This window comes from Sylvia atricapilla, chromosome 6, assembly GCF_009819655.1.
Source record: "Sylvia atricapilla isolate bSylAtr1 chromosome 6, bSylAtr1.pri, whole genome shotgun sequence".
Classification (NCBI taxonomy): domain Eukaryota; kingdom Metazoa; phylum Chordata; class Aves; order Passeriformes; family Sylviidae; genus Sylvia; species Sylvia atricapilla.
Window position 1 is genome coordinate 17,925,332 of NC_089145.1, and position 24,616 is coordinate 17,949,947.

A 24,616-nucleotide genomic window follows, 5' to 3' on the forward strand; every position below is an offset into this window, starting at 1 on the left:
GGCTTGTCCCAGGGCATGAAATTTTAATTAGGAACAATCACGCAGCCTTGAAATGGGAATTGCGAGCAGCAAAAAAAGTCAAACCATCAATAAAATATTCAATGGCAGAAATGTATTATTGACACAGACTTTAGAGCAGATAAAAGCAGGAGGGCGGGGGAGCGGGCATTGAGCCTCACTGCATTAAATAACAGGCAGGGACCCGCGCAGGCCCCCCGAGCCCGCAGGAATATAGGTCACCCTCGGCTGGGGAGCTCCCGAGGTAACACATGAGTTTGATTACCACCTCTCCCCCACGTGCACCACAGCAGGAACAGAGGTGTTAATCAAAGTCATTTATTAGCTCACGGAACACTGCTGGCCTAGGCAGCAGCTGGGTGATGGTTTGTAGGACACAAAGTGAAGAATGTCTGCCAAGAGCCAGAGTCTTGAGCTGAAAACAGTCAGCCCCTAGTCAGGGCACACCCCCTAACCCCGTGCCTGGTTATCAGACCTCAGTGGGGGACTGAGTTACTGTGTCTCCCACCCATGCAACAGTTCTAAATCCCGCATGCCAGCCAAGGGCCATCAGCTGAAGGACCAAATCTGCTGTGCTACATACATTTTAAATCCTTATTTTCCACACCCACCCACACCTCCCTCCAGGAAAGACTGCTGGTGGTTTGGCCTGTTATGATTATGACTGAATTATGACTGAACTTGCAAAACCAATTAATAATATATAATCGTAACAGAGGGGGGAAAAAAAAATCCCCCACAGACATCAAACTAATTTTCTGTCCCCATTTGGAAATACCATAAGTGATGACCCTTTTCTTATTATTCCTGTTTATTTTGCAGAAGGCAAGGCTACAAAGGTAGCCCCCAAAATGAAAGATGCAGTTTTAAACCTTCAGAGGTCAGTTTTCTGGGATATGCAGAGGATGTCCCAAAACACACTGAAATATGGCCACGTCCAAGGCAAGTATGTTTTCTAAACCCGCTTCCCCCCCTGAAGCAGCACTGGAATGCTCTTTACAATGTACATCAACCACTTCTTAGCAAGGCAGAATCACTAAAAGCAAGAGTCCAAAAAAAAAAAAAAAAAAAGCACACAAAGCCCAAAAAAAGCAAACAAGCAGGGGAGAAACTAAATGGAGCTGCATGGAACAAACATGTTTTTAACTAATTTTTCTTGAGATATACATCATTTAAGGAGGAGGCTGAGGAGGAGCTTGAAAAGCAACCCACCCAAAAAACCCCAAAGCCCAGTTCAGAAAAGGCAACTTTGAAACTGCATCAGCCCACTGTGGCAGCTCTCCAGCCATAATGTAAGACACAGCAGTACCAGTGATCTCCCAACAAAGCAAACTTTAATCCTTTAATATTACTTCATCAGCCTGCTGGGCTGTGGTGGCACCTTGAAAAACAGTTTTGAGAGGGGAAGATGTCCCCAGGGACCACAGCCCAGCAGAAGATCAGGGGAGATGGTGATGGACAGCAAGAGCTGACATTCCTGGCTGCTGTTATCCAGGTGCAGACAAAGGGGCATGGAAGAAAATGGGAAATTTCCCCTTACCTGCTCCTGTCTGCAGCTGAGTTGCCACCCCCTTTGCTTCCTGTCCTAGAATGCTCCGAGCTGCTGCTGTGCATTATTAAAATGTTGCCATGTTTCATCCCAGAGATGGCCACATCTCACCGGAGACAAGCCGCATTGCCTGGTTGTAAAGCACTTCATGATTTAAAAAAAAAAAAAAAAAAAAAAAAAAGAAGAAGGAAAGAGCACTGTGTGCATAAGATTTAGTCAGTTATAAAATACTCACAGCTTTAATTCAGCAAATAGAAAGAGATGGCTTGGAAATGGAAGAAGCAGCTGCAGGGTGCGCAAACCGCTTGGGCGCATCCAGCAGGGACGGCTCACCCTGGCCACAATAGCACACTCACACTCGCTTTGCTCAAATCCTTTCCCAAAGATTTATTGAAAATTGGATCTGCTGCGCACAGGATTTACATTCACATGGGGGAAGCGGGGTTTTACAGTGATCACTGTGCCCCAGCCACATCTTTCGCATACGACACGTTGAAAACAGGCTCGGGGATCTCCCATAGAAACTCATCCTCCCGCACCCCAAACCACTTTGGTTGTGCAATTAAAATACAAGGCGACCCACTGGGACAGATGAACAAAATGGTAACTACTGGCCATCAAGTTAAAAAAAAAAAAAAAAGAAAAAAGATTAAAAATATCAGGGAAATGTCACCAAGAGTATTTTGGTCCTGTTCCCCACTCACACCATGACTGTGGAAGGGCTCATTTATTCTGCAATTTTTTACTTTAAAAAGAAGTTGAAAGGTTAAATGAATTTAAGAAAAATAAGCTCCCGCCGTGTGCTTCCTTGAAGCATGGTCCATGGCACCATAGAAAGTGCATTTCTCCTACAGGTTTCTTATACATTAAAAAAGAGGGGCCAGAAATTTGTATTAAAGCTGCTCTTGGGCCACCTTTGCCACCAGTGAAGAGGCTGCTTGTCATGGCCTCACTCGCTGTGATGAGATGCTGTAAAATCTGTTAACTTGCTCCATCCAGGTGAGCCTCCACGCAGGTCTCCACTGCAGCTTCACTCCCCTAGTCAAAGGAACAAGGACTTTTCCAAATGCATGATGGGTCTCTTGAGGAGGCTATTGAGAATTGGTGCACTGCTGTTTTCTGTTTGATATAGAAACTGCTTAAAAAAAAAATAGAAGGGGGATGCTTTTGTCCTCAGGGTAAGAGGGTTGCTTTGTGTCATCAGTCTCTAGTTTTACTTTACAGTCTGTAAAAATATTCTGTCTGGCCATTCACATCCATTCACAATATAAAGCAGTAAAAAAAAATATAAAATATATATATATAATATGGTTTATTTATACAGTTACACTTTGAAGATTGATCCTCAATCAATTGGTACAATACAATTGATCCTCCACTGCCTGGGCCCTTCTACCTCCAGATGCTCTGCCTGGTTGATACAACTGCAAGACAAGAGAAAAACCACCTGAGCAATCCCACCATGGTGGGTGAGCACTTGCAAAAAGGGGAGAGGAAAACAGGATATATGTGAACACAAAGATGGACCAGGAAATGGGAATGTGGCTGCTGCAGTGTCCTGAACGATGGAGTGGATGTATTGGGCTGTGAGGAGGATGGCAGTAGGGTTTTGCTGAGGCAAAAGTAGCATAGGTGGGAGTAGGATGCCACGGTGGAGGCAGCATCACCACAGCAGGTCAGTGTCTCTACCACAGCTCTCTTTTGCTGCACCCAAAAAACAGGTGCAAGGTGACAAAAGAGTCACAGCAGGTTGAAAGGGTTTTTAGACGAACTGGCCACTAAGATGGAGCAAAAGTAGCTCCTGCAAAAGACACGAAACAAGTACTCCCCATCCTAACTGAGCGAGGTCTTAACCCTGGGGGATAGAGAGTGGCAGGAGGGGGGATGAGATCCATCCTCCACAGCTCCTGGCAGGGCAGAGAGCCAGGCTGCCAGTGTTGTGAGCCCCTGGCAGCAGAGCAGAGACTGCCGGAGTGTGAGCTTTGTGCTTCCTAATGGCATCTATAAATAGCTCTGGCCTCCCACCACCAGCACACGCTTGCTCTCTTCAGCCCATTTTGGGCAGCAAAAGCCTCTCCCCCTCTTCCCACCCATCCTCTGCAGACTGGCTCATGCTCCCAGGGCCCCACTGGGACATACGCACCCTCGGGGTTCAGGCTGGACACCAGGGGCTCCGGCAGGGTCCTGGGATGGCCGAGGAGCTGCTTGGTGCTGACCTGGGGAGGTGAGTCGGTACCAACGGTGGGAGAAAAACCTACAGGATGGGGAAAAACATCTGGCTCAGGCAGGCTCGAGCCTGCCACGCTGGCTGGGCACAGGCGCTGCAGTGCCACAGGGCTGTCACGTCACCCGCTCTGGGCGCTCCGGAGGAGAAATGACCAGGTCCCTTTCCATGAGAACCCCCCGTCGCCTCCTCTCACGCCTGTGAGGATGCAGACAAGGCCCTGGGCACCACCCTTCCCTCGCCAAACACAGAAAGGTCATTCGCGGCCAGAGCATGTCCCCACCAGCCCACAGCCCCCGGGGACTGACGCTGGCCTTCAGACACCTGCCTTTCGCTGCAGCCGCTGCTGTGACATGAGCAAGGCTGCGAAGGAAAGCTCCCTGCAGCCACCTCCGCCCCGAAAGCAGCAATGCAGGATCGGACTCCTGTGCATGTCTACGAGCAGCCCCCTGGCTTCAGCGGGGAGGAGGAAGGAGCCCCAGGGCTGACAAAACTCTGAAACCCCCTGGAGTGGTGAGCGACTGCCACACAAAACCCCACCTGCCTAACTCAGCGCCCAGGGGAGAGCTGGTCAGCTTTGGGGCTGACCCCTCGGAGGAGGAGGCAGGGAGCGGGCAGCGGAGCCGCCCCCGCGGCCGAGCCAGCGGCAGCGTGCTGACCTCCGTTTCTCCGGTAGGCTGGCAGCTCACACGGGCTCGGCTCCGGCTGGGCGTCCTCCTCGGACCTGGCCTGCAGGACGGTCACCGTGGCCCCCGTCTGCTGAATAAACTGCTGCAAATTACACTGCCTCAGCTCCTTATTTAACTCCTCCAGCTCTTGGGTCTGGGCCTGCAAAACACACACCGACGGGGGGACAGGGTGAGCTGCATGTTCCCCCCAAGCCCCACGCCAGCTGGCGATCATCCCTGGGGCTGCTCCCCGGCTGGGGCTCACCCGGCCGGTGCCAGCAGAGGGGACCTCGGGGTGCTGTGGCTCAGCCGCCCCTCTCCGAGGGCCTGCAGGAAGGGAGGTGCCCAGGCAACGGGACGAGGAAGGCGTTTGTCTGGGAACAGCCCTGCTTTGCTGCATCTCCACAAGAGGGTGCGAGCAGCCACCGAACGGCGGCTGCTGCCGTGCTGGGAGATGCTAAATGCAAATGAGGTGCTGAAAGAAAGATGCTGAAAGCATGGACAGCCTGGGGAAGGCCTGGCTGGATAAAAACGTCCTCGTTTTGCTCCACCGAAGGGGACATGGTGGCTGAAAGGCAGGAGTCACGCAGCCCCCTGACCCCTGATGCTGGGAGGCTGCAACAGGAGAGCTGGAGAGGCAACACAGCTCATGCCGAGAGCTGCCATCTCCACACTGCATAGCCCCCCACCATGAGCCCAAGCCCTGCACGGTTAAAAGACTTGGTGCACAGGCACCATTGCACCTGGCTATCCCATTTGTGACTCCTTTATCCAAGACATCAACCTTTGTGCCGATGCTACCAACCCCACACATGGACCACTTGCTCCAGCATCATTGCCTGTGCTGGAGCAGGGTGATGCTGTGCCCCTGGTGCACAAGTTAGAAGGAGCATTAGCCCCGACATAGCTTGCATGGAGGGCGATGGGTGTGGCACCCCGTGCCAGTGAGGCAAGAGTGGTGGTGTCCCTCTGTCAGTGATCACTGCTGCTGAGAGCTGTGCACCCGGCCCCAAGTTCACTGGGCAGGTGGAGTAACCAATGCCACTCAACCCATGGGTCTATTGCGTATGGAAAGCTGGTCCCACCCCCTCCTGAAGGTCTTACCACCCCACGGGGTGGTTCAACCCAGTCCTATCTACCTGCAGGTTCTTTTCAGCTTCCTCCAGGGCCTTCTCCACGCTGGCCAGGTTGCTCTCCAGCTGGGTGCCTTGCTTGACCTTGGCCTCCAGGTCTCTTTTCATTTTGGTGGCCATGTCCTCCAGCTCTATGGGGCTAGGCATAGAGATCTCCTTTCCCCTCTTGGCCCTCTCAGCCATCTCCCATTGGATCTCCTCCTGCAGGGCTTCAGTCCGGACACTCAGCTCATAGATCCTCTGGGTGTACTCCTCCAGGCTGGCCCGCAGACTCCTAACCCGCTCCTGCCGCTCCCGCTCGCACTCCTTTTCCAGCCGGAGCTCACTCTGCCAAAACTCCTCCTCACCCAGCTCCGTCTCATTCCTCCGCACCAGTTGCTCCAGATAGAGGATCTCATTCTCCTGGCCGGCAAGCCGGCTGCGCTCCCAGAGCCGTAGGTCCATTTCTAGGGTGTCCCCATGGGCCTCCAAGGAATGCAGCTGCTCCTGCTGCTGCAGCACTCTCCTGAAAAGCTCCTCCTTGGAGGGCTGGACAACACCACCACCCTCCAAGTCCAGCCCATCCCGTGTTTGGTGCCTCCATCGGCTCACGGTGAACAGGTCGCTGGAGCCTGTGGGACCCAGGTTGAAGGTCATGGATTTTTTTGGCTCCCTGGACCGGGGTCCATCTATGCTGGTGAGCCTGGGCTTGATGGGCAAGCTGGCCCGGATGAACGTCCTCTCGGGAGCTTGGGGAGCGCCCTCGGAGGAGGGCCGCTCGGCCATGCTGGGGCCTGTCCGCCGCAGGATGAACTGCACGTCGTTGGCATACTGCCCGCACTTGGCCAGTGACTCCAGGGGACACTCCAGCGGCAGCAGCTGCCGCTCCTTCTCCCGCAGCTTCTGTACCAGCACGTAGCGGCCCGTCTGACCTGCCGGCAGGAGGTGAGCACATCAGGTTGGGAAAGCAGAGACCAGCAGGGGTGTGCTGAGGCTGCTGCCCCACAGGCAGTGCTGGTGCCATCCCCAACACCACAGAGCAAGGCCTCCACCCACCCAAGGACTCCTTTTCCCGGGAAGAACCTGCAGATGGGGCAACCCCCCAGCAGATGGAGATGGCTCACCAATGGCCCGCGCCAGGGCGATGACCACTTCTTGGCATGTGGTTTGCTCCGAGACTCCACACACAACCCTCTGGATCCCATCCACCCAGACCTTCAGCTCCATCCCCACAGCTGCCGGGCCTCAGGTGCTCTGGGTCATTGCAGGACAGGCTGCCTGTGGGGAGAAAAGAAACCAGGTTTCCATCCCAAGCCACTAACAAGGAATACAAGACGCTTTAAAAGCAGCGTCACTATATCATCATCCCATGGAGTTAATCCTAGACCAAGAAGTTGTTCGTTGCCACCCTGGGCACAGATTGCATTTTTGCTGATGTTATTAAACACTGATATTCATCTGCAAAGAAAATATTTTTTTTTCCTCATGTCTGGACAGTGAGTCCAAATCTTCCCATGGTAGAAAATGATGAGGTTTTTGTGCCTTTGTGGTGCCCAGGTTATTTCTGCTGCGAGCAGAAGCTTTTAATGGGTTTGCTGGACTTTCACTGCAATTTCTCTGAAAAAAAAAATTGGAAAAAGGCTGCCTGCTTTTGCAATGATATAGGGGGAAGGTGCAGATAATGCACATTTTAATCTTTGCATATTTATATCCAACTCAATTTATCAGACAGGGATTAAGAAATTAAAACAAAGCTTCTTTCTGAACAAAAGCATGACCAAAGGTAGGGTTTGGGAGGGGTAGCCAGGCATAAACACCCATGACAAAGCCCAGGCTCTAACACTGGGCCCAGCTGAACTCTCATCCAGTGGGTACTACTACCATAAAACAACACCTGTTAATCTGGGCACACCCAACTCCTGTCTCTTCCAGCAGCTCAACAACTGCATCCATCATAAGTAAAAAAAAAAATAAGCACGAGCTATAAAGAACTCAAATATTCAAGCTTACAATGTTTTCAAACACTGCACAAAAATGTATCTATTTTCCCCTGCTGTAACATTGGTTTTGACAGTATCAGTCTTGTCTGAAAGCCTGGATGGAGTAACACGCTAAATTTTCAGGCCCTTCACCCAGGAGGCCACAAACTTCTTTCCCAGGCTCACCTGGCTGGTTACAGCCCCTCCCTCTGCTCCAGCTATCCCAAGTTAGCAGCCAGGCTGTGAGAAAGCTTGACCTTAGGTTAAACTCCACTTCTTCATTATTTTTTGTTGCCTACTTGAGTAATCAAAGGGAAGGCTTGAAGGGTCCTGTCTCTAGTGATGAGGAATTTTAATCATGGTGTGAGAAAGGCAAGGAGAAACCAGGGAAGACAGGGCTTGGTGAGGACGTTCTGCGCAGGTGCTGGGTCCTGTGGGTGCCACCTCCCTGCCCACCTCCAAAACATGGGCGCACAGAGCCACCGTCACAAATACCTCAACGCTGAGCTCATGTTTGCCTTGGCTGAGCAACCGGGGAAAACCGTGGGGTTGAAGGACACCTCGGGTTCAGCCCACCTCCCTGTAAGCCCCAAACCACTACAATTTGCAAGATACAAATTTAAAACTGCGTTTTGGCACCACTCCCCAATCCTGTGTATTCAAGGCTGCAACTGTCCCCTGGTATGGAGCAAAGTCCAGGTGCTACTGTGGCACCACCCCACTCACCCTGAAACCACTATTATTCACCACCCCCAACCTCCCCACCAGCAGCACCCTAACACCAAAACTGGAGTGCAACACATCCCGCAGAGCACTTCCTATCCTCCCCCCTTCCCTGGCCAGGGACCAAGCTAGTCTGAAATCCGGCTTCTTGTGCCACGACCCAGTAATGGGGCCAAGAGCTTAAGAAGAAACAAGAAAAATAACCCAGCTTGTTCAGTGACACCCAAGAGTCTCACCTTGCTGGCAAAATGCAGCGTCTGCCGAGCGCTGTGGGCTGTGGGATGGCTGCCGGCACACGGGCCCCAGGCACCTGTCCGGGTTCAAACCAGGCACCAACCTCTGGCTCCGCCTCAGCCGGCATTCCAGGCAATCATTTACCAGCAGCACACTGCTGCCAAAACGCTGGCAGAGAGGCAGCCAGCTTTGCTCCTCATGTAAGAGAAACCCTCCCGAAAAGCAGTCAGGCTTAATCCCCACCACATTCTCCAGCACCCCAAAAATCCAATGGATTTTATTTGCTTCCTTAGATCCTTGCAAGCACAAGGGGTCCTTGCTGTTACCTCTGGGGGTTTGAGGAGTTGTCTCCAGCTAGCTGCCAGATGTTATCTTGGAGATGTCCTCTTGGAGAGGGGTGGGAGCTGCTCCCTTCTCTGCCTGCCCTCCCCCTGCCTTCTGGGAAGGATCAGCTGCCACTCAAAACCAGCCTGGCTGCCCCTCTTCCCCCAAATCCCTGGCCTCACAAGGGAACTGCCAGGATGAAGGCTCATCCCTATCCGAGGGGGAACTGCAATGCTCCCTAAGCCACTCAGTTCCTGCTTAGGAGGGACATCACAGGCTGCACTCAGCATCTCATCCCCAATACTCCAGCATGACAGCATCACCCTAGTTAAAAAAAAAAAACCACCATAAAACCCCATCAGGCAATAAACCTAAAAACATTCACCTTACCCCAAGCATCACCTTTGCTGTAACCCAATCAGTTCTTTACCATCACTCAAAACCACAGCAGCTGGAGGAGAGTCTCATTGCTTCACTTGCAAATAGACTCACTCCCCTCTTAATGAGTGTCTCTGTATTAATAGTGGGTGCCTTTGTTACACCACCAGGTAGAAGAAATAATAGGCTTTTTGGGGGGCAAGAATTACTTTTCTTGGGGAAGAGCAGCTTCTCAGCAGAAGGCAGGTTTCCAGCTGCCTCTATTTGTATTTGCCCCAGGAGGCCGCTTTGATCATGAACCAGAAGTGCAGGCAGCTGCCAGGCCCTGCCCCAAAACAGCAGCAGGGAAGCCAGCAGGTGGCTGTGGGTGCCAGGACACATGTGGCTGTTCCCAAAGGCCGCTCATTTTATTCTTACCCCTCCCCAAAACTAAATATTTTTTATTGGAAGCGGATTAACAAAATGACTAATTTTCTGTTCCCTTTCTCCATGTGATGGGTCCTAAAATTGAGGGTAGGGATGATTCATGCCATGACTTCAACAGATTTCCTAGCTGAAAGTCAGAATTTCAAATGCTGACACTAAAAAAAATATATTTTTTTAAAATTAAGAATCTCAGATCTTGCAGCTTTATTTTGATTCCTGGTGCTGCTGTCTCCCAGCTTCCCTGAAACTGTCAGGCTGAAGGAAGTGGAGATGAAGGAGTATTTCTGCACATGCAGGAGGATGCACATCTTGCTCCTGAAAACTGCCATCCTGATGGCTGCTGGGACTCCCAAGGGTTTGGACCTGAAATAATAGAAAATTGGCCAGTCACCCTCCTCACACAAGTGAGGATCACTCCTGATTTGTAGGGCCACCTGCTGTGTCCCCTATGGGGTCTCTCAGAAGCTGAGACAGCGCCTTCCAGCCAAGGACTGCCAGCACTTTGCCAGAGTCTTTCTACTATATTTTTCCACACACAAGAATAATAATTAAAAAAAAAAAATCTGTTTTAGAAAAAACCCACCCATTTTGCACCAAACAGCAAGGCCTGCTGCAACCCAAATACCAAAGCACCCCAAACATCTCTACCACAGCTCCTGAAAAGGACCATCTGGGACCAGCATAAAGGTTTAGAGATGGGCAACCTGCCAGCACTAAGGTTTCACCCATTTTTGCAGGTTCACTCACCTCCTTCACTATGCCCACCCCCTGGCAGGGAACTGGGTATAGGGCCAGGTGGCAGGAGAGCAGCACCACAGGGAGGGCTTCCAGGAAAGCCTAATTAAAAGTGAAAGCAATCCAGAAGACCAGTCTTTGGTGTCAGGGTTTGGGCTGAGGGTAGGGTCATAAAGACTCATAGTTAATAGACTGCATTAGTACTTGAGAGCAGGCTGTGATGAACCTGCCATCCACATGGCAGTCCAGGAAAATGCTGCGGTACTCTCAGTCCTTTGATTTCTACTTTGAACCTGACCCTCTGGCCCCTCTCCCACCTAATGCCAGGGAGATGCTGATCCCAGCTGTGCACAGACACACCAATAAAAAACCCCCAACCCAATACATGAGTAAGCAGCAATTGGGAAGGGGAGGGGTGGCCCTGTGCTGCCATCCTCCAGGCTGGGGCGCTGGCAGGCTGGCTGTGACTCACTGCCCTGGATCAACTGCTGCAGTGACACATCCAGCAGCTATTTAACACTTCCTCAAGGCTCTTCCTGCTCTAAGCACTGGGCCCAGCTCCTGCACCAAAGCAGAGAGATGGTACTTGCCCACCTACTGAAACCTCTGGTGGGGCAGAAGCCTCCCTGTTACTCTGGTGACCAACAAAAAGATCCATAAATAACTGAAGCCTCCTGAGAACTTCTGGAGCAGGTTTGAGGGGATGGGACATGGTTCAGGTTTCCTCCAGACACAAACTGTGTCCTCTTGCTTTGGGCCCTCTTTTGGAGTGACATCACCTGCCCTTGGCTGAGCTGTTACAGAGACTGAGCAGTTCTGCTGGGCTTTCCATGCCATGTCCACCCCAGGACAGAAGGCAATGCCATGGTCAGGGTTCATGGCTGGCTGGTCAAACACTGAGCAGGGATCAGCTATGGCAAGGTTTGATGCCATGGCACAATCCCAGGCTGGCAGTTCCCTTGCTGGGCAGAGATGACCATCCACATCTCTGAACAAGCTGTCCATGCAGCAGAGTCTGGCAACCACCCATGATCACTGCCACCACAGCTGGGAGCACCAGGCAAAGCTCCAGCCACTTGGTGCATGACCTTTCCACCATTCCAGCTTGTCCTGGAGATGCTGGCCCCAGGATCCTGATCCCCTGGCCTGGTGCAAGGCAGCCAAGAGGGTCACCTACCAAAGATGGCAGTGTTCTGTCCTTTAGCATGACTGCTGGTGGGAGGCTCACACAGAGGTCCAAACTGGAGCAGCAAACAGGTTACTTCATCCCAGCACAAAGAGTTGACAGGGGTTAAACAAGCTCAGGAGGAGACAAACGGGTCCTACCAGAGTGGTCACAGCCCAGAGAGGCAGCTCTTCATCCTTCCACTGTCACAGGGAGGGTGTGCAAGTGCTTCTCAAACCCCCAGGCCTAAGGAAGCCACCAGCTCTTATGCAAGGCAGCCACAAGTACCCAGGAGCAAGGAAGCAGCAGGCATGGGGCTCTAATTCACACCCAAACAGCTCATTTACGGGTGGCCATAATAGCACCATATCCTCAGTTTACCTGTCATCTCCCACCCAGCTCCCTACTCTGACATGTGCCTGACAGAAAGCCCCAAAAATTAGTAAATTACCAAAATCAGTAGTTTAACCCGAAGATGCACTTTTACCAGAGGTGTGTGGATGGACCATAGCCCAAATACCCTCCAAGGGTCTGCCTGCTGCCTTTCAATAGAAAGCAGCTTCTGCTGGGGGCATCCTACACTGCATAATGCACACTTGGCATCAGCAAAAGTTACATCCATATTTCAAGGGCTTTTTGCTCTAAAGGAGATCAAAGGAAAACTGTGTCATGTGGCATTTGCATTCTCAAGAGCTAAAGCATAACTTGAGCCAGAAATCACAGACCACCACCAAAATCCTCTGGCAATCCAAGCGGGGACATGTCCCACACAAGGATCTTGCAATCTTGCAGAAATTGCCCAAAGAGACAGATTTCTGGAGAGCCACAAGCACCACACCAGCAACCCCCCACTAAGAGAAAAACAGAGGCTTAGAGATTTTCTGCTCCACTTCCTCCCAAAAATTACAGACCCATGCTAACATGCCTAGGGAGGCTGGCCAATGTTGAGCAGTGCAGGAATAATCAGGGACAAATCCTGCCCAGGGCTGTGATGCAGAATGGGGACAGTCCTCAGGGTGATGGCCTTCGGCAGGGATTTAGGGGAGGGAGGGTCACATCATGACTGGTGTCAAAGACACTCACTCCATGACACCGCCAGCTGCCAGGATTTCTGGGTTTTAGCCCAAGCTTTTGGGTCTGCTACAGCATCAGACCCACAGGGAAACAGAAGAAACAGAAATAGCACCTTGAAGAAGCTGGGAAACCTTTTCTCCCTCTTAGACAAGATTAAGATTTGTGGCCATGGCAGGTCAGCATTAGGCATCATATGAAAACAACAAGAATCACAGCCAGTGACATTTTAGGGACGATTACTAGTCAGTCCACCCCACAGATGAGCCAGGAAGCAAAAGCTCATTATAAATTAAAAGCAGCAAAAACACCCCTCCACCTACTGCACACACTCACATTACAGCATTTCAGCCTAGGAGAGGAAGGATCATCTTTCCCACCTTCACGCATCACGTTTCTCCTTGCAGCACTAATGGCCACTGTCCATGGGGGGAGAGCTGGCAGGGCTGCCTAGGAAAGTCTGCCCTAAACACGAAGGTTTGCAGGAGAACCTTGCAGGGAATTAGCAGTGCCTGCTATTCCTGTAACCATTACCATCACCCCCAGTCCCACATGTGAAGAGTGACTTCATGAAAGCAGCTGGAAGTAAATCTGTAGTTTCTTCCCAGGGGGGAGAAGCAAAATTAGCAACAGGGTGTAGATTAGAAGGGAAAGAGTAAAGGCTTTTGCACTGCCATGCTCTTTTATTTCTTGTGCAATTGAATGCATGCAAATGCCCAGGATGGACCTAGCTTTGCCTCCAGTACAGGGGCAAGACTAGTTCTAGCTATCTTGGGGCTCTAGGCTGATCTAGATTAGGTTCATCATCTTTAGGGGATGACTCACAGTCCAGTTCCTAAAATGCAAGCTCTGAGGGGTATTTGCCAAAGCATCCACACAAACACAAGCATGGCACTCAAACGCCAGCAGGTCCAGAATTTCTGCTGTGTTCATCTTCCACAACAATCAGTCATCAGCGAAAGCACGATGCAATTTGGGAACATTCCCCTGGTATTACACACAGTCCATTCCCCAATTCAGAACATAGCTTGTATTTCTCACCACACAGAACACAGGAGGAATCTTGAGAGGCAAGAGCATGCTCAAGCCTTGGAAATCTTCCTCTTCAGCCAAAGAAGAAAACTTCCATTCACCCCCACCTTCAAGGGCAAGGCCAAAATGGAGAAACCCAACCAATGAGGTCTCTCTCCCAGTGCCTCCTCCAGAAGAGCAAGAAAGGACCCTCAAAGTGCAGCCTCCTTGAGATGCCCGCCCAGTCTGGCCCAGAGGATGAGATGAGCCTTGACCACCTAAAATGCAAGCAGACAGACATTCTCCCTGTCTTCTGTCAAATTAATCAAGAATTTCATCCTCATAGGATCACAGAAAAATTCAGGCTCTGCAGCTGTCCTACAAGTAGGACCAGGGACATAAAAAAAAGCCGAATTACCTAAAAATATTGTCCCTTCAACCTGCCTTCCATGCTCCTTTAGAAGTGCTGGTGTCAGCCATCAGCAATCTTCTTTCCATTCCAATTCTCCTCCTACAGGAGAGGGTCATTAACAAATTATCAAATGCACAACCAGGGATAAACCTTCCAGATTTTATTCTCCATTTCCAGAATAAGTTGCAATTTCCTACCCTGTTTCAGAAAGCAGCCACATGTGAAGGACACACCTGCTGGGTGTGCAGAGGAGACGATGCACAGATGAACATGAAGGTGCATGCTGTCATGGATATTTATTTTTAACTTTGTAGGATTAAAAAGGACTTTAATGACTCTTTTCAGAGAGCTGAATAGGCTCCTTTCTCTCACATATTCAGACACAAAGACAAATAAACAAGAGACTCAGAATGAATCCTGGCTGAAACCTTTGATAAGACCCTTGGGTATTTTAGAAGTCTCTGCTTTCACACTACCTGGCACATGACTAATTAGGTGGAGGTGCTATCAGTCACTGCCTGAACCCACCCAGAGACAATAAGCTCTTTAAAGCAATAAAATCATGGTATATCTCTGGAGAGGCAAGTGCATCCGGAACATCCATCCAGGGGTACAAATCACAGTCCTACAACAAGTGATGGAAATCATGGCTGCATGACCAACTCTAATCCCCCAAAATGCCTTGCTCGACTTCTGGCTGAAGGGCTTTTAATGCCAGCGAAGGGCTCCATCTCCTACCCCATACATAGGTCCAGCACTTCATGACACCTGAAGGACCAAAATGGGACAGGAACGTGTGCTGTGGACTGGGCCAGTACTCCTGCCTGCACAGAGTGGGACACTCAATAAAAAGACATTGTTTCTTCTGAAGCATTTAGGTGGTAAATTCTCATGCAGCTAATGCTCACATGGGGTCGGCTTTGGGGAAATACCTACTTTTTAACTTCCTAGCCCAACTTCTTTATACTCCAAGCAGGTCATTAAAGAGCCAAATGAGTTCAAAGAGGACAATACCAAATCCAGTGTCTCAGCCTAGGCAATCCTCAAACTGCATTAAAGCACTCTAAAAAACACTTGAGAGCGAGTTTTGAGGGACAGCTAGTCCTCAGCATGGAGCACCTCAAAGATTCAAAGCCATGTTTCTAGCACCTTCACTCCTGGGTCCCAATGATGCTTCCCTTCCGGAATGGGAGAGCAAATGTCCTTTTCCAACCTATGATGCTGAATTTGCAAGATGTTTAAAAGACTAGAAAGAGCAATAGAAAAGGCCTTTAAAAAAACCAACAAAAACACTCAAACAGCTACAGGAATTCTTTATGCACCTACACAGACACAGCTTTTTTTCCCCACTGATGGTGGACAAGTAGGAGTACCTTGGATCATGTATGATATGGTAGAACCTTGTGCCCAGGCTGGGTTAGGCCTGGGAAAGCCACACAGAGCCACTCCTTTGGGGTGGGATCCCAAGGACTTGACAAGCAGCCCTGTGAAAGTCCCATCCCAGAGGAATCAGGGCAGGGAGAAGAGGAAGGAGAGATGACCTCAGAGCAAGCTGGGGAAACACCTAACTTCCTAGGGGCACAAACCATCTAACAAAGACCTGGACATACTGGTCAAGAGCCCAGGGAGACCATGAGCTGCTTTCTGACAATTCAGCTGCTCCTCAGAGAAGACTGTGTGTGCGCTTGTGTTGCAGGAACCAGCCAGCACCGATCACAACACGCAAAGAGGTCCACCCAGAATTCACGCTGCAAGCATGTTTGGCTCCTAGCAGAAAGGAGTGCTGACGCCTCCAAACATTGCCAGAACTTGGAAAAGAAAATAAAAACTGGCAAGTGAAAACAGCAACCACGAAGTCTCAAAAAAACCCAACACAACCCATCTTTATTCTTATCTAGAGATACCTATGGTGTTTATCCAACCTACTGGACACCACCAGCTGCCTCAGGCAAGCATCCAGAGGCAGAGACCAGCTCCCTGCTGCACACTCCCATTTCCTGGGGAAAGCAATGTTCACAACAGGAATCATTAAACCAGCAAGAACCCAACAAGTGCTCTCCCTGTCAGACAACTTCACAACATCATCTGGGTGCCAATGGTTTACCCAGGCTGGCAGGAATAATAGGGAGCAAAGGGGAGACTGCCACTCACTGGGCTTCTCTGCCAACATAGCAACTCCTGCAGGATGCTCTAGGTGCCTCCGAAGTCCCCACTGTGCTCAGGAGGTCTAACACCACAGAGGACATCCATGGGAGGCTCTAGACCCCAAAGGGCTGTTGAGAGCACTGTGACATTCCACTGTCACGCAGGAGGCACCTGAGGGGGCACAGGAAGGGTTGAGCATGAGGGTCCAGAGATGAAGGGCTCCAGCAGATTCTGTGTGCTGTAGCAGGGTTAGGAAGTAAGCAGCAAAAGAAGCCTTCATGGCTCGATTGTCCTGAAGTTTCCACCTATGTGTTTGGTTAAGAAGTGTTACAGGTTATTTCCCTCCCGTGTCCTCCTCCTTTCTTTTCTTTTTAAAGCAACAAGTTATTCTAGATGACTAGCCTGGGGCAGCTGGAAGCACCCCAACCCTCAAGAAAGTGCTGACTCCAGCCCACAAAAAGCCAGATAATCAGCTGTTTTTAGGAGCTCCTGAACTCGGCATCTGAAAAATGGAAGGACATAAAAATGTTAGCAATCCTTTACAACAACAGGATTCTGCTAAAAACCTTCAGTTTTAAGCAGCCATCCTTAAGCATTAATTAGAATATGCGGGTTTACAAGGGCATAGACAAGTTGGGACAGATTAAAGAACATCCTTTATAAAGATGCTCTTGAAAACAATGCATACACACAGAACCAATACTTAAAGTGTCCCTCACGCCTTTATTTTAACTTGGGCACAGAGCAACCCATTGTCAAACAGCACCTGGATTTCTCCTTAGCTCACCACAGCACCCAACCTCCCATGACTCCTGAAAACACTCTGCTCTAAAGCCTTGGCACACACATCACTGCCTCCCAGCCAGGAAGGATTAACTCTTTGTCTGGAATTGGTCCCAAAGCATTCCCTCCCCAGCACATGGAGAAACAACAGAACATGGGCACAGGTCAATTCTGAGCCACCACTGGAGGTTTTTCCTACAGAAGAGGACATGAACAAGACAGGACAGAGAGATGCTGAAAAACATGGAAGAGATGAACCAGTGTGGACCACGCAGATGCACTCAAGCAATATTTCCCTGCAGCACGTGGTAGCAGGGAAGGCAACCAGAGGACATATCTCTGCTGTGGAGGTGGACAACACACACACACACGTTGCCAGATTATTGCTTGTGTCTGCCTCTTTAAGATCTGGGTAAAACTAATTTCCATGTCCCTCTCACACTCATTTGCAAAGAGTTTTATATTTTAGAGTACTCACTGTATGAGTGCTGGGCATCCACAGGTGCTGCAAGCAGCACTCCCTGGCCTCACAACTTTGTGCGACATGGTGGAAGAAAGGCCTCAGGGAGATGTGTGCATTTGTGGCAGCTTCTGGATTTCTATGCCATCTCTTTCAAAAGGGCACGGGGAAGCCAGCAGAGATATGCCGAGAGGAAGTCCAGGCACCATGCTCGGGCTCCTCCAGCAGATAACTGGGATGTGGGAGGATTCCTGGCATTCCAACGGCACCAACAGAAGGTAAGAACATCCCCCCTTCCCCACAGCCCCTTCCCGAGAAGACACCACCGGCACTGCCTGATAAGGAAAACAAGCAGCGTTCGGAAAACGCTTCCCACTCCTACCCACTGCAGATACAGCATGTGCTCACGGTTTGCTCTCTTCTCCATAAGGAGAGCTGCAATTCCTCCTCATGAGAAGCGCAGCTCCTCACAGAGCTGCCCCTCGAGGTGAGCTGACAGGTGTGTGCGCAGCCCCGCTGCCCCATTCCGGCAGGCGCCAGGGCCCCGGCATTTGACAGCGGAGCTCTGGCATTCGTGCTCCCACACGCTCCCGGGGCCCGGTGCCTGCCCGGCAAGTCCCGGCAGCGCGCCGTGAGCACCGGCATCCCGGGGAGCTGGCCCGGCTCACGGCGAGGAGCAGCCAAAGCTCCCGCCTCCCCCTCTTCGAACATTTCTCACCCGTTTCCGCCTAATTTCTCCTGAAACCAGCCATTCCAAGGGGAGTGCCATGGGCAGTGCCTGAGGCAGCCACTGGGAGCGAGAGGTGAATGGCTGTCACCCTTTCTTCTGTACAATAGCCTTGAACCCACGTTTGGGTTTTTAACTTACAAAGCGCTGTTGCAGGGCAGGGAAAAAAAACCAACAATACCAGTAGAGGAGTTCGGTGTCCCGTCCCCCCGCTCCTCCTCCCCGCAGCAGGCCACAAGTGGAGTTACGAAACGACCTGCCAACCTGCCGGCAGAGTTCACGGAACGCATCAGAAGTATGCGGCTGGAGCCTGGCTCTTATCGAGGAATTTAACCCCTCTCCTCAGGGAGACGGAGACGTCTCTGAAGGGAGAACGGACGGGCGGTTTCGCCCCACGCATGCGAGGGGAGGAGGCTCCTGGCACGGGCAGCCGAGCCCCCCACGCCGCCTGGGCTCCTCCGCTGGCGGCTCTGGACAGCGTTTGGGGGGGCCGCCGTGCTGCCGCCGCCAGCGGGGCCTGGGTGCCCCGTGCTGGTGGCCGGAGCTGCGGGGAGTGCCTCGGGCAGGTGGGAGGCAAAGCCACCCGGTGCTCGACCGACCGGGACACGACAGGGGCGGCACCGGGCAGGTGGCAGCGGGGCTCGGGGTCTCGCCGGCGCAGAACGCCGCTCCCAAGTCACCCCAGCTCGGGCTCTCCTAACGGGATCCGGGGTTACCGCGGCGCCCTGCCCCAAGCCAGCTGCCCGCCACCCCTGCCCCACTTGGCAGCCCCTTGGGGCTGTCCCCCGCCCCGCTGGGCCCCGCCAGGCGGGCGAGGCGCCGGCTGCCCCGGGGACGGCTCTGTCCGCGGACACCCGGGGCCGGCGGCCCCGCCTCAGCCGCAGCCCCCTGCTCAGGGCCGCTCCCGGCGGTACCGGCCCGGCTGCGGCAGGGCAGGGCCGCGCCCGGGGCTGCAAAGCAGCGGCTGCCATTGCCCGGGAGGCCCGGCCCCGCCGCGCCCGTGCGCACTCACCTGCCGCCGGCCCGGCCACGGCAGCGCAGCTGCGGCTCCGGCTCCTCTCCTGGGCGGCGGCGGCAGCGACCGCCCCGCTCCGCTCCCCTCCGCTCCGCAGCGCGGAGCCGCGCCGAGCTCAGCCCCGCCCTCGGCGCCCCGCCCGCCGGCCCCGCCCCGCCAGGTGAGCGCCGCCCCCGCCAGGTGAGCCCCGCCCCACGCGCCAAACTCCCCCGCGTCACCTCAGATGTTCAAAAAGAAGTCTGAAATTCTCCTTAAAAAAAAGCCTGAAATTCTTCTCTTAAAACCACCCCCAACAACCTTAAATTCTTCTCTTTAAAAAAAGTCATGAAACCTCTCTAAAAAACCAATAGATTAAAATTCTCCTTTAAAAACAGTCTTTAATTCTCCTTTTCGGTTGTTTTTTAAGAACTCATAAATTCTACATTTCCCCCTAAGTCTTACACTTTCCAATTAAAAATCCTGTTTAAAAAAACTTTCAAAAAGTATTGAATTCTCCCTTTATTTTAAAAGGTTATTAAGCTATCCTAAAAGAAATTCTGAAAACATTATCATGTTTTTTTTTTTTTTAAAAAAAGACCACTTAAAATCTCCTTTCCCTAAAAACAAACCAAACAAAACCACCCTGTACTTCCCTACCCTTGACTCCCAGCTCTGTGGGGCCTTACGGGCGGGCTCGTTCCTGCCTGGAAGTGCTCAGCCTGTCCGACAGCAGGGGCCAGACCTCCACCTGCCCCAGCAGGTCCCTGAGTAGAGCAGAGAAAACAACCCCTTCTCAGAGAGGAAGAGCTTGGCCTGGTGCACGAGGAGGGTGCAGCCCTCAAGCCCCGTGCCCTTCAGCCGGCCAGGGGCTTAGAACGCCCTAAAACCGCAGAGATGACGGCACCCAGACAGGTTCAGCTGGTTTTGGAAGAAGCAGGTGTCTGCTGCTATGCTGGAGGCTTTGGAAACTTCTCACCTCCTCCCTCTGTCAGCTTTTCCCATCCTAACTCTCAAAACACCCACCTGAAAGCTCCCCCCACCCTGCATGCCAATGTCCTTCCTCTGTGGTCCCCCAAGCAATGGGGATGGCTGTGATGGCACCAGCACCCCATCCCCGAGGTCTCTACTGGTAAAGGCCTGTGCTGGTTCAACCCCTGTGCCAGATACACAGTCACCTTTATATTTCTTTATCCAGAATGTCTTGTAAAATGTCCTGCTACTCACATGAAAGGATAACCCACCCATCAAACCCTGGATCCCGAGGTGACTGCTCTGAAACAGATCTCAGGTTTGCTGCTCCAACACAAAATGTGTGCTGATTTTAACTTAGGGTCAGAAAAATCCCCATTTCATGTGGGCCTCATGATATCCTCATCTAAGGTTTATGATATCTTTAACAACTCCCTTCTCCACATGGAAGCTGCTGGGATTAGGAGGTGATGCAACACACAAGTCCATAGCTGTCACTCGGCAGCTTTAATTGGGTTTTTAAATGAAGTTTTCTGTTGTTCTGACATATTCCTCATAATTACGATCTAAAATCAGATAGTACATCTGGCACTCCGTAGCACAGGCCATGCCCTGGAGACCTTACAGCACAGCACAGGAGGAACAAAGATCTATAAAAGAAAACAACAAAGGCTGTTCTCAGGAGATACATATCTTATTTAATAGGTTGGATATTCTTCTGAGATCCCAATCAGACACAGGCTGAGCAGAGGTTCATTTGCCACTAGCAAGGATGGTTGCCTTTCTTTAAAGAAAAATATTTTGAATTTTAGATCTTTCTACCTTTAGCAGGATGTAAGAAGATTGGAAATCTCTTTTCACTTGTAAAATTATTACTCTGAAAAATAAACTCTGACCCAAACGTCGGCATGAACCCTTGATTCCTCACCGTATGAAAAGTTCTCCACACCTTCCATCAACTAAGTGAAAGTTTCCATTCTGGCTCATGGACCATCTTCTCCAGCCATAGCTCTATCTCAGCTCACCTTCAGATTTATTCTTAACACTCCTATGATGCTGACAACTGACCAGGAACAGTGACTGAGCTGATTTCTGGGTTTGTGCCCACCGGTTGCTTGCTGGGTTTTCTACAGGTGTATCTGAGAGTTTTGAAAAGTCATGTCCTCATCATACACTGAGCAGCCAGGCTGCCTTAGGGAGGAGAGCAATGCTGTCTCAGCATCCTGAGCTGTTGAATCATAACCAAGCAGGTCCTTTGGTCTCTCTAGCAGAGATGAGATAGTAATCCTATCTGAGTTTCCCCAAAGAGGATGATGCTGTCTCACTGCTGTGCCCAGGAGCACAAGAAGTATCCTGATTTTGAGGCATCTTAGGATACAGAATATGTTTGCACAAAACTCCCCTCCTGAGTACAAACATGAGCAGCAGGTCACCTGCTCTTAGCAGAGCTTCTCCCATCTTCTCTGGGACAGCCACCCAAACCCAGAAGTGTTAGTCCGTTCTACAGTCCACGGTCAGTGTGGGGCATGAGGGGAAAATGGATATTTGTGACACCAGAATCTGCAGAGCTGTTGGGTTTTGGCTTTTGGCACAACCCTAAAACCCTCTGAGCTGTTTCTGGGCATGAAAAGTAGAGGAAAGTTTCTTTTTCAGGCCCATTCCTAAAAGGAAAGAGTGGGAAGCCAGATTTTCAGAGGTGCCCCACATCCCCTGCTCCCCACAGGAGCTGGATGTGGTCAGCATCATGGCTGTCAAACCTTTCTGCCTGCTTTCCTCTCCTTCTCCCCTTGACATGGACTCCTTGAGGCCTTGGGAAATGTGCCTCCAGATCCTGTAAGCCTCAGGAAATTCATCAGTCACTATCCTTTCCTGACACAGCTACAACATTTCATGTGCCTCAGAGAAATTACTCAGTGCATCCCTTGCCTGGCTGAGCACACAGGAAGGCATGCTTTCCCCAGAAGATGAGCTTCCCTCTCAAATAAAGACAACTGCCCCCAAATCCCAGCATTTCCAGGAAAGCCCTTGCACCAGGAGAGAGAAGTGGCCAATACCATACAGCACGTTGACTTTCTCATCCAGCAGACATGCTCTACTTCAAAAGCTGCAATCCAAAGCTCGAGGTGAGGACCTGTCTCTCTCTCAACAATATGTATAAATAATACATATAATTACATCTATTAAAATATTTATACACACACACACACACACACACACACGAGTACTGCCTTCTGTTGCCCAAAACATTTGTAGCAGTGTTACAAAGTGCCCATTGACCTTTTTGGTACTCTTAGGGCTTTTGGAAAGTTTGGAGGGTACTGAGTTTCTCCAGGTTTCTTGGGAAGGTTGTGAACTCATCATATATTTTCTGACAAGGGTTTAATTTTGTGACCATGCACCGTTTTGGTGAGAGACAGAAGATGCTGCCTCAAGTGTAATAAAAGGGCTTCTCTGGAAGAATTTTTTCCTGTTTCTAGGACAACAAGAAACATGAGAAAGAAAAGATCCTGCAGCATCACAGTAAAGCCAAATTGGGGCTTGGCAGTGCAGAGCCCTGCAGCTGACTGCCAGGGTACTACAGACTAGACCCCCTCATTTCCACCCACAACCCTGCTTGGGCTAGGGCTTGCAGGAAGGAGAGACCTTGGTCTGGTGGGTAGATGAGTGATGAGCTGTTCTCCTTCAAGGGCAGGCCTTCTGGCCTCTGAAGTGTGATGTATTTCCTGTCCTCCTGCTTTATTCAAGGCAGTATTCCTTCCACTTCTGCAGCAAGCCTGGAAAAGTTGCTGAGCACCGGTCTTCTGTGGCTGCAAGGAATGGGGATGCTCACCAGCAGCCTGCAGGATTGCAGTCCAAATCAGTAAACTTCTTGGCTACACTGGTCTGATGTCTCTGGATTGCGCTGTGTAGGCACACAGCCCTCTCCCAAAAGCATTGCTGCCCACTGCAAGGTCTGCACGTCACTCTCTGCTTTCCACACCTCTGGTGGTGGGAGCTGTGAAGGGACACCTGCAAAGGGTCTCATGAAAAGTGGTGCCCAGCACAATCACGGTACAAGATGAATACCAAACCCACAATAGAGTCAGAGCCAAAAATTCCAGGTCTCTACATCCTCCAGAAGGCTCCATTGTCTGGTCTTTGCTAGAATAGTTCTTGCAAAAGGTCCAAACAAGAAAAATCTACTTTCAAAGTGGAAGTGAGTAATTCAGAATGAGAAAGAGGGCTCTCACATCTCCCTTTTGCAATGAAGAATAAGAAAAAAGAAAAAAAAAAAAAAAAAAAAAAAAAGGCGTTTTGGTTGGGTTGTATTTTAGTTGCATTCCCACTCAGCAACCCCCAGGGGAGAGCATGGCTGGATCATTACAACTTCATTGCCATTCCCCACTTCAAACAGCAAGTTAGCTGTGTGACATTGGGAGCAGGAGAAGAAAGAACAGCTGAAACAATGGTGGATGGAAGTGGAGAGAGAGAAAATGGATGGGAGAAACAGAAAGGGGAAAAGACAACAGCATGAGGAGAACAAAAGATGCCCAGGGCACATCCCGCAAGGTTTTGTTTCCCGTCCAGGTGCTGGGCAGAAGACCTGCTTTTCGCTTAGGAAATAGCCTCATTAATTATGGCTGTTGAGTATGGGAATGCAACAGCTCTTTGCCATTCTGCTGCTCAGCTAGCCTGTGACCTGAGCCGTTCGGGTTTCCCAAGCATTTAGCAGTGTGGTCATGCTAATTTAGTTCGGTTTTTCAAAGGCTTGTGGGGAAAAGTCCTCTTCTTCCCAGAGGCATTGAAAGTTTTGACCTCCTGACCCTCCCTTTTACTAGGAGGTTCAAAAGCAGCATTGCAGCTGTTAAAGTTTTTCTTCATGCCTCAATGATTCTCTGATGGGGGACCAAGCTGGTGTTTATCTAGGCTTGACCTCTCTTCTTTGAGCGCGGAGATGTCTCTTTCGTTCAGTGCTACAGGCAGGGCAATGCTGGAAACCTCCCTGCCTTGCCATTCACTCCCTGCCTGCATGCAAACGCACCAGTACCCGTTACTAATCCATCCCCCACCAAGAGCTGAGGGTCCCGGCACTGATCCCATTTGTCCATCACACTGCAGATTCGTTTACGTTTAATCCACCATGACTTGTCTATGAAACATGAACCTCCTCCTGCTCTGATGCTGCAACCCATTTGGCTTCCAAAAGTCAACTGCTGGTTTCAGGGGAAGAAAATAATTCCCCTTCCCAACAGGCTGGCGTGGCATGGACCTTTAGTGTCTCATTCTCCCTTCCACTGCCAAGGCTCATTATTTGCTGGAGAATATCCTTCCCTCAATTTACATCTTTGTCACCACATCCAGGGTGACAGGTTCCCTCTTCCTCAAGGGCCGACATCCATCAAGGCACTTGAGCACAGGTTTAACGTCAAGCATCTTGTTTCTGGATGTCACTCACATGTCACATCCCTTAGCTGAGACACTGGAGAGAGATGGCTTGATTTGTAACTGTGGTATCCTGGATGTTTACTC

At 50.9% G+C, this 24,616-nt stretch overlaps 1 protein-coding gene across 2 annotated transcripts; it reads right to left on the reverse strand.

Moving 5' to 3' along the window:
* Positions 1–1,939: 1,939 nt before the first annotated feature.
* LOC136362457 (ras association domain-containing protein 7-like) lies at positions 1,940–19,234 on the reverse strand. Of its 2 annotated transcripts, XM_066320985.1 has the most exons (6): positions 19,157–19,234; positions 6,696–6,849; positions 5,599–6,503; positions 4,451–4,619; positions 3,711–3,821; positions 1,940–2,991 (listed from the first exon to the last, which is right to left on the reverse strand). In XM_066320985.1, exons 2-6 carry the CDS (start codon positions 6,796–6,798, stop codon positions 2,960–2,962), a joined length of 1,320 nt encoding a protein of 439 aa, XP_066177082.1. In that variant the 5' UTR covers positions 6,799–6,849; positions 19,157–19,234; the 3' UTR covers positions 1,940–2,959. The 2 variants fall into 2 exon arrangements, with proteins under 2 accessions (XP_066177082.1, XP_066177083.1); XM_066320986.1 differs by lacking the exon at positions 4,451–4,619.
* Positions 19,235–24,616: the final 5,382 nt, after the last annotated feature.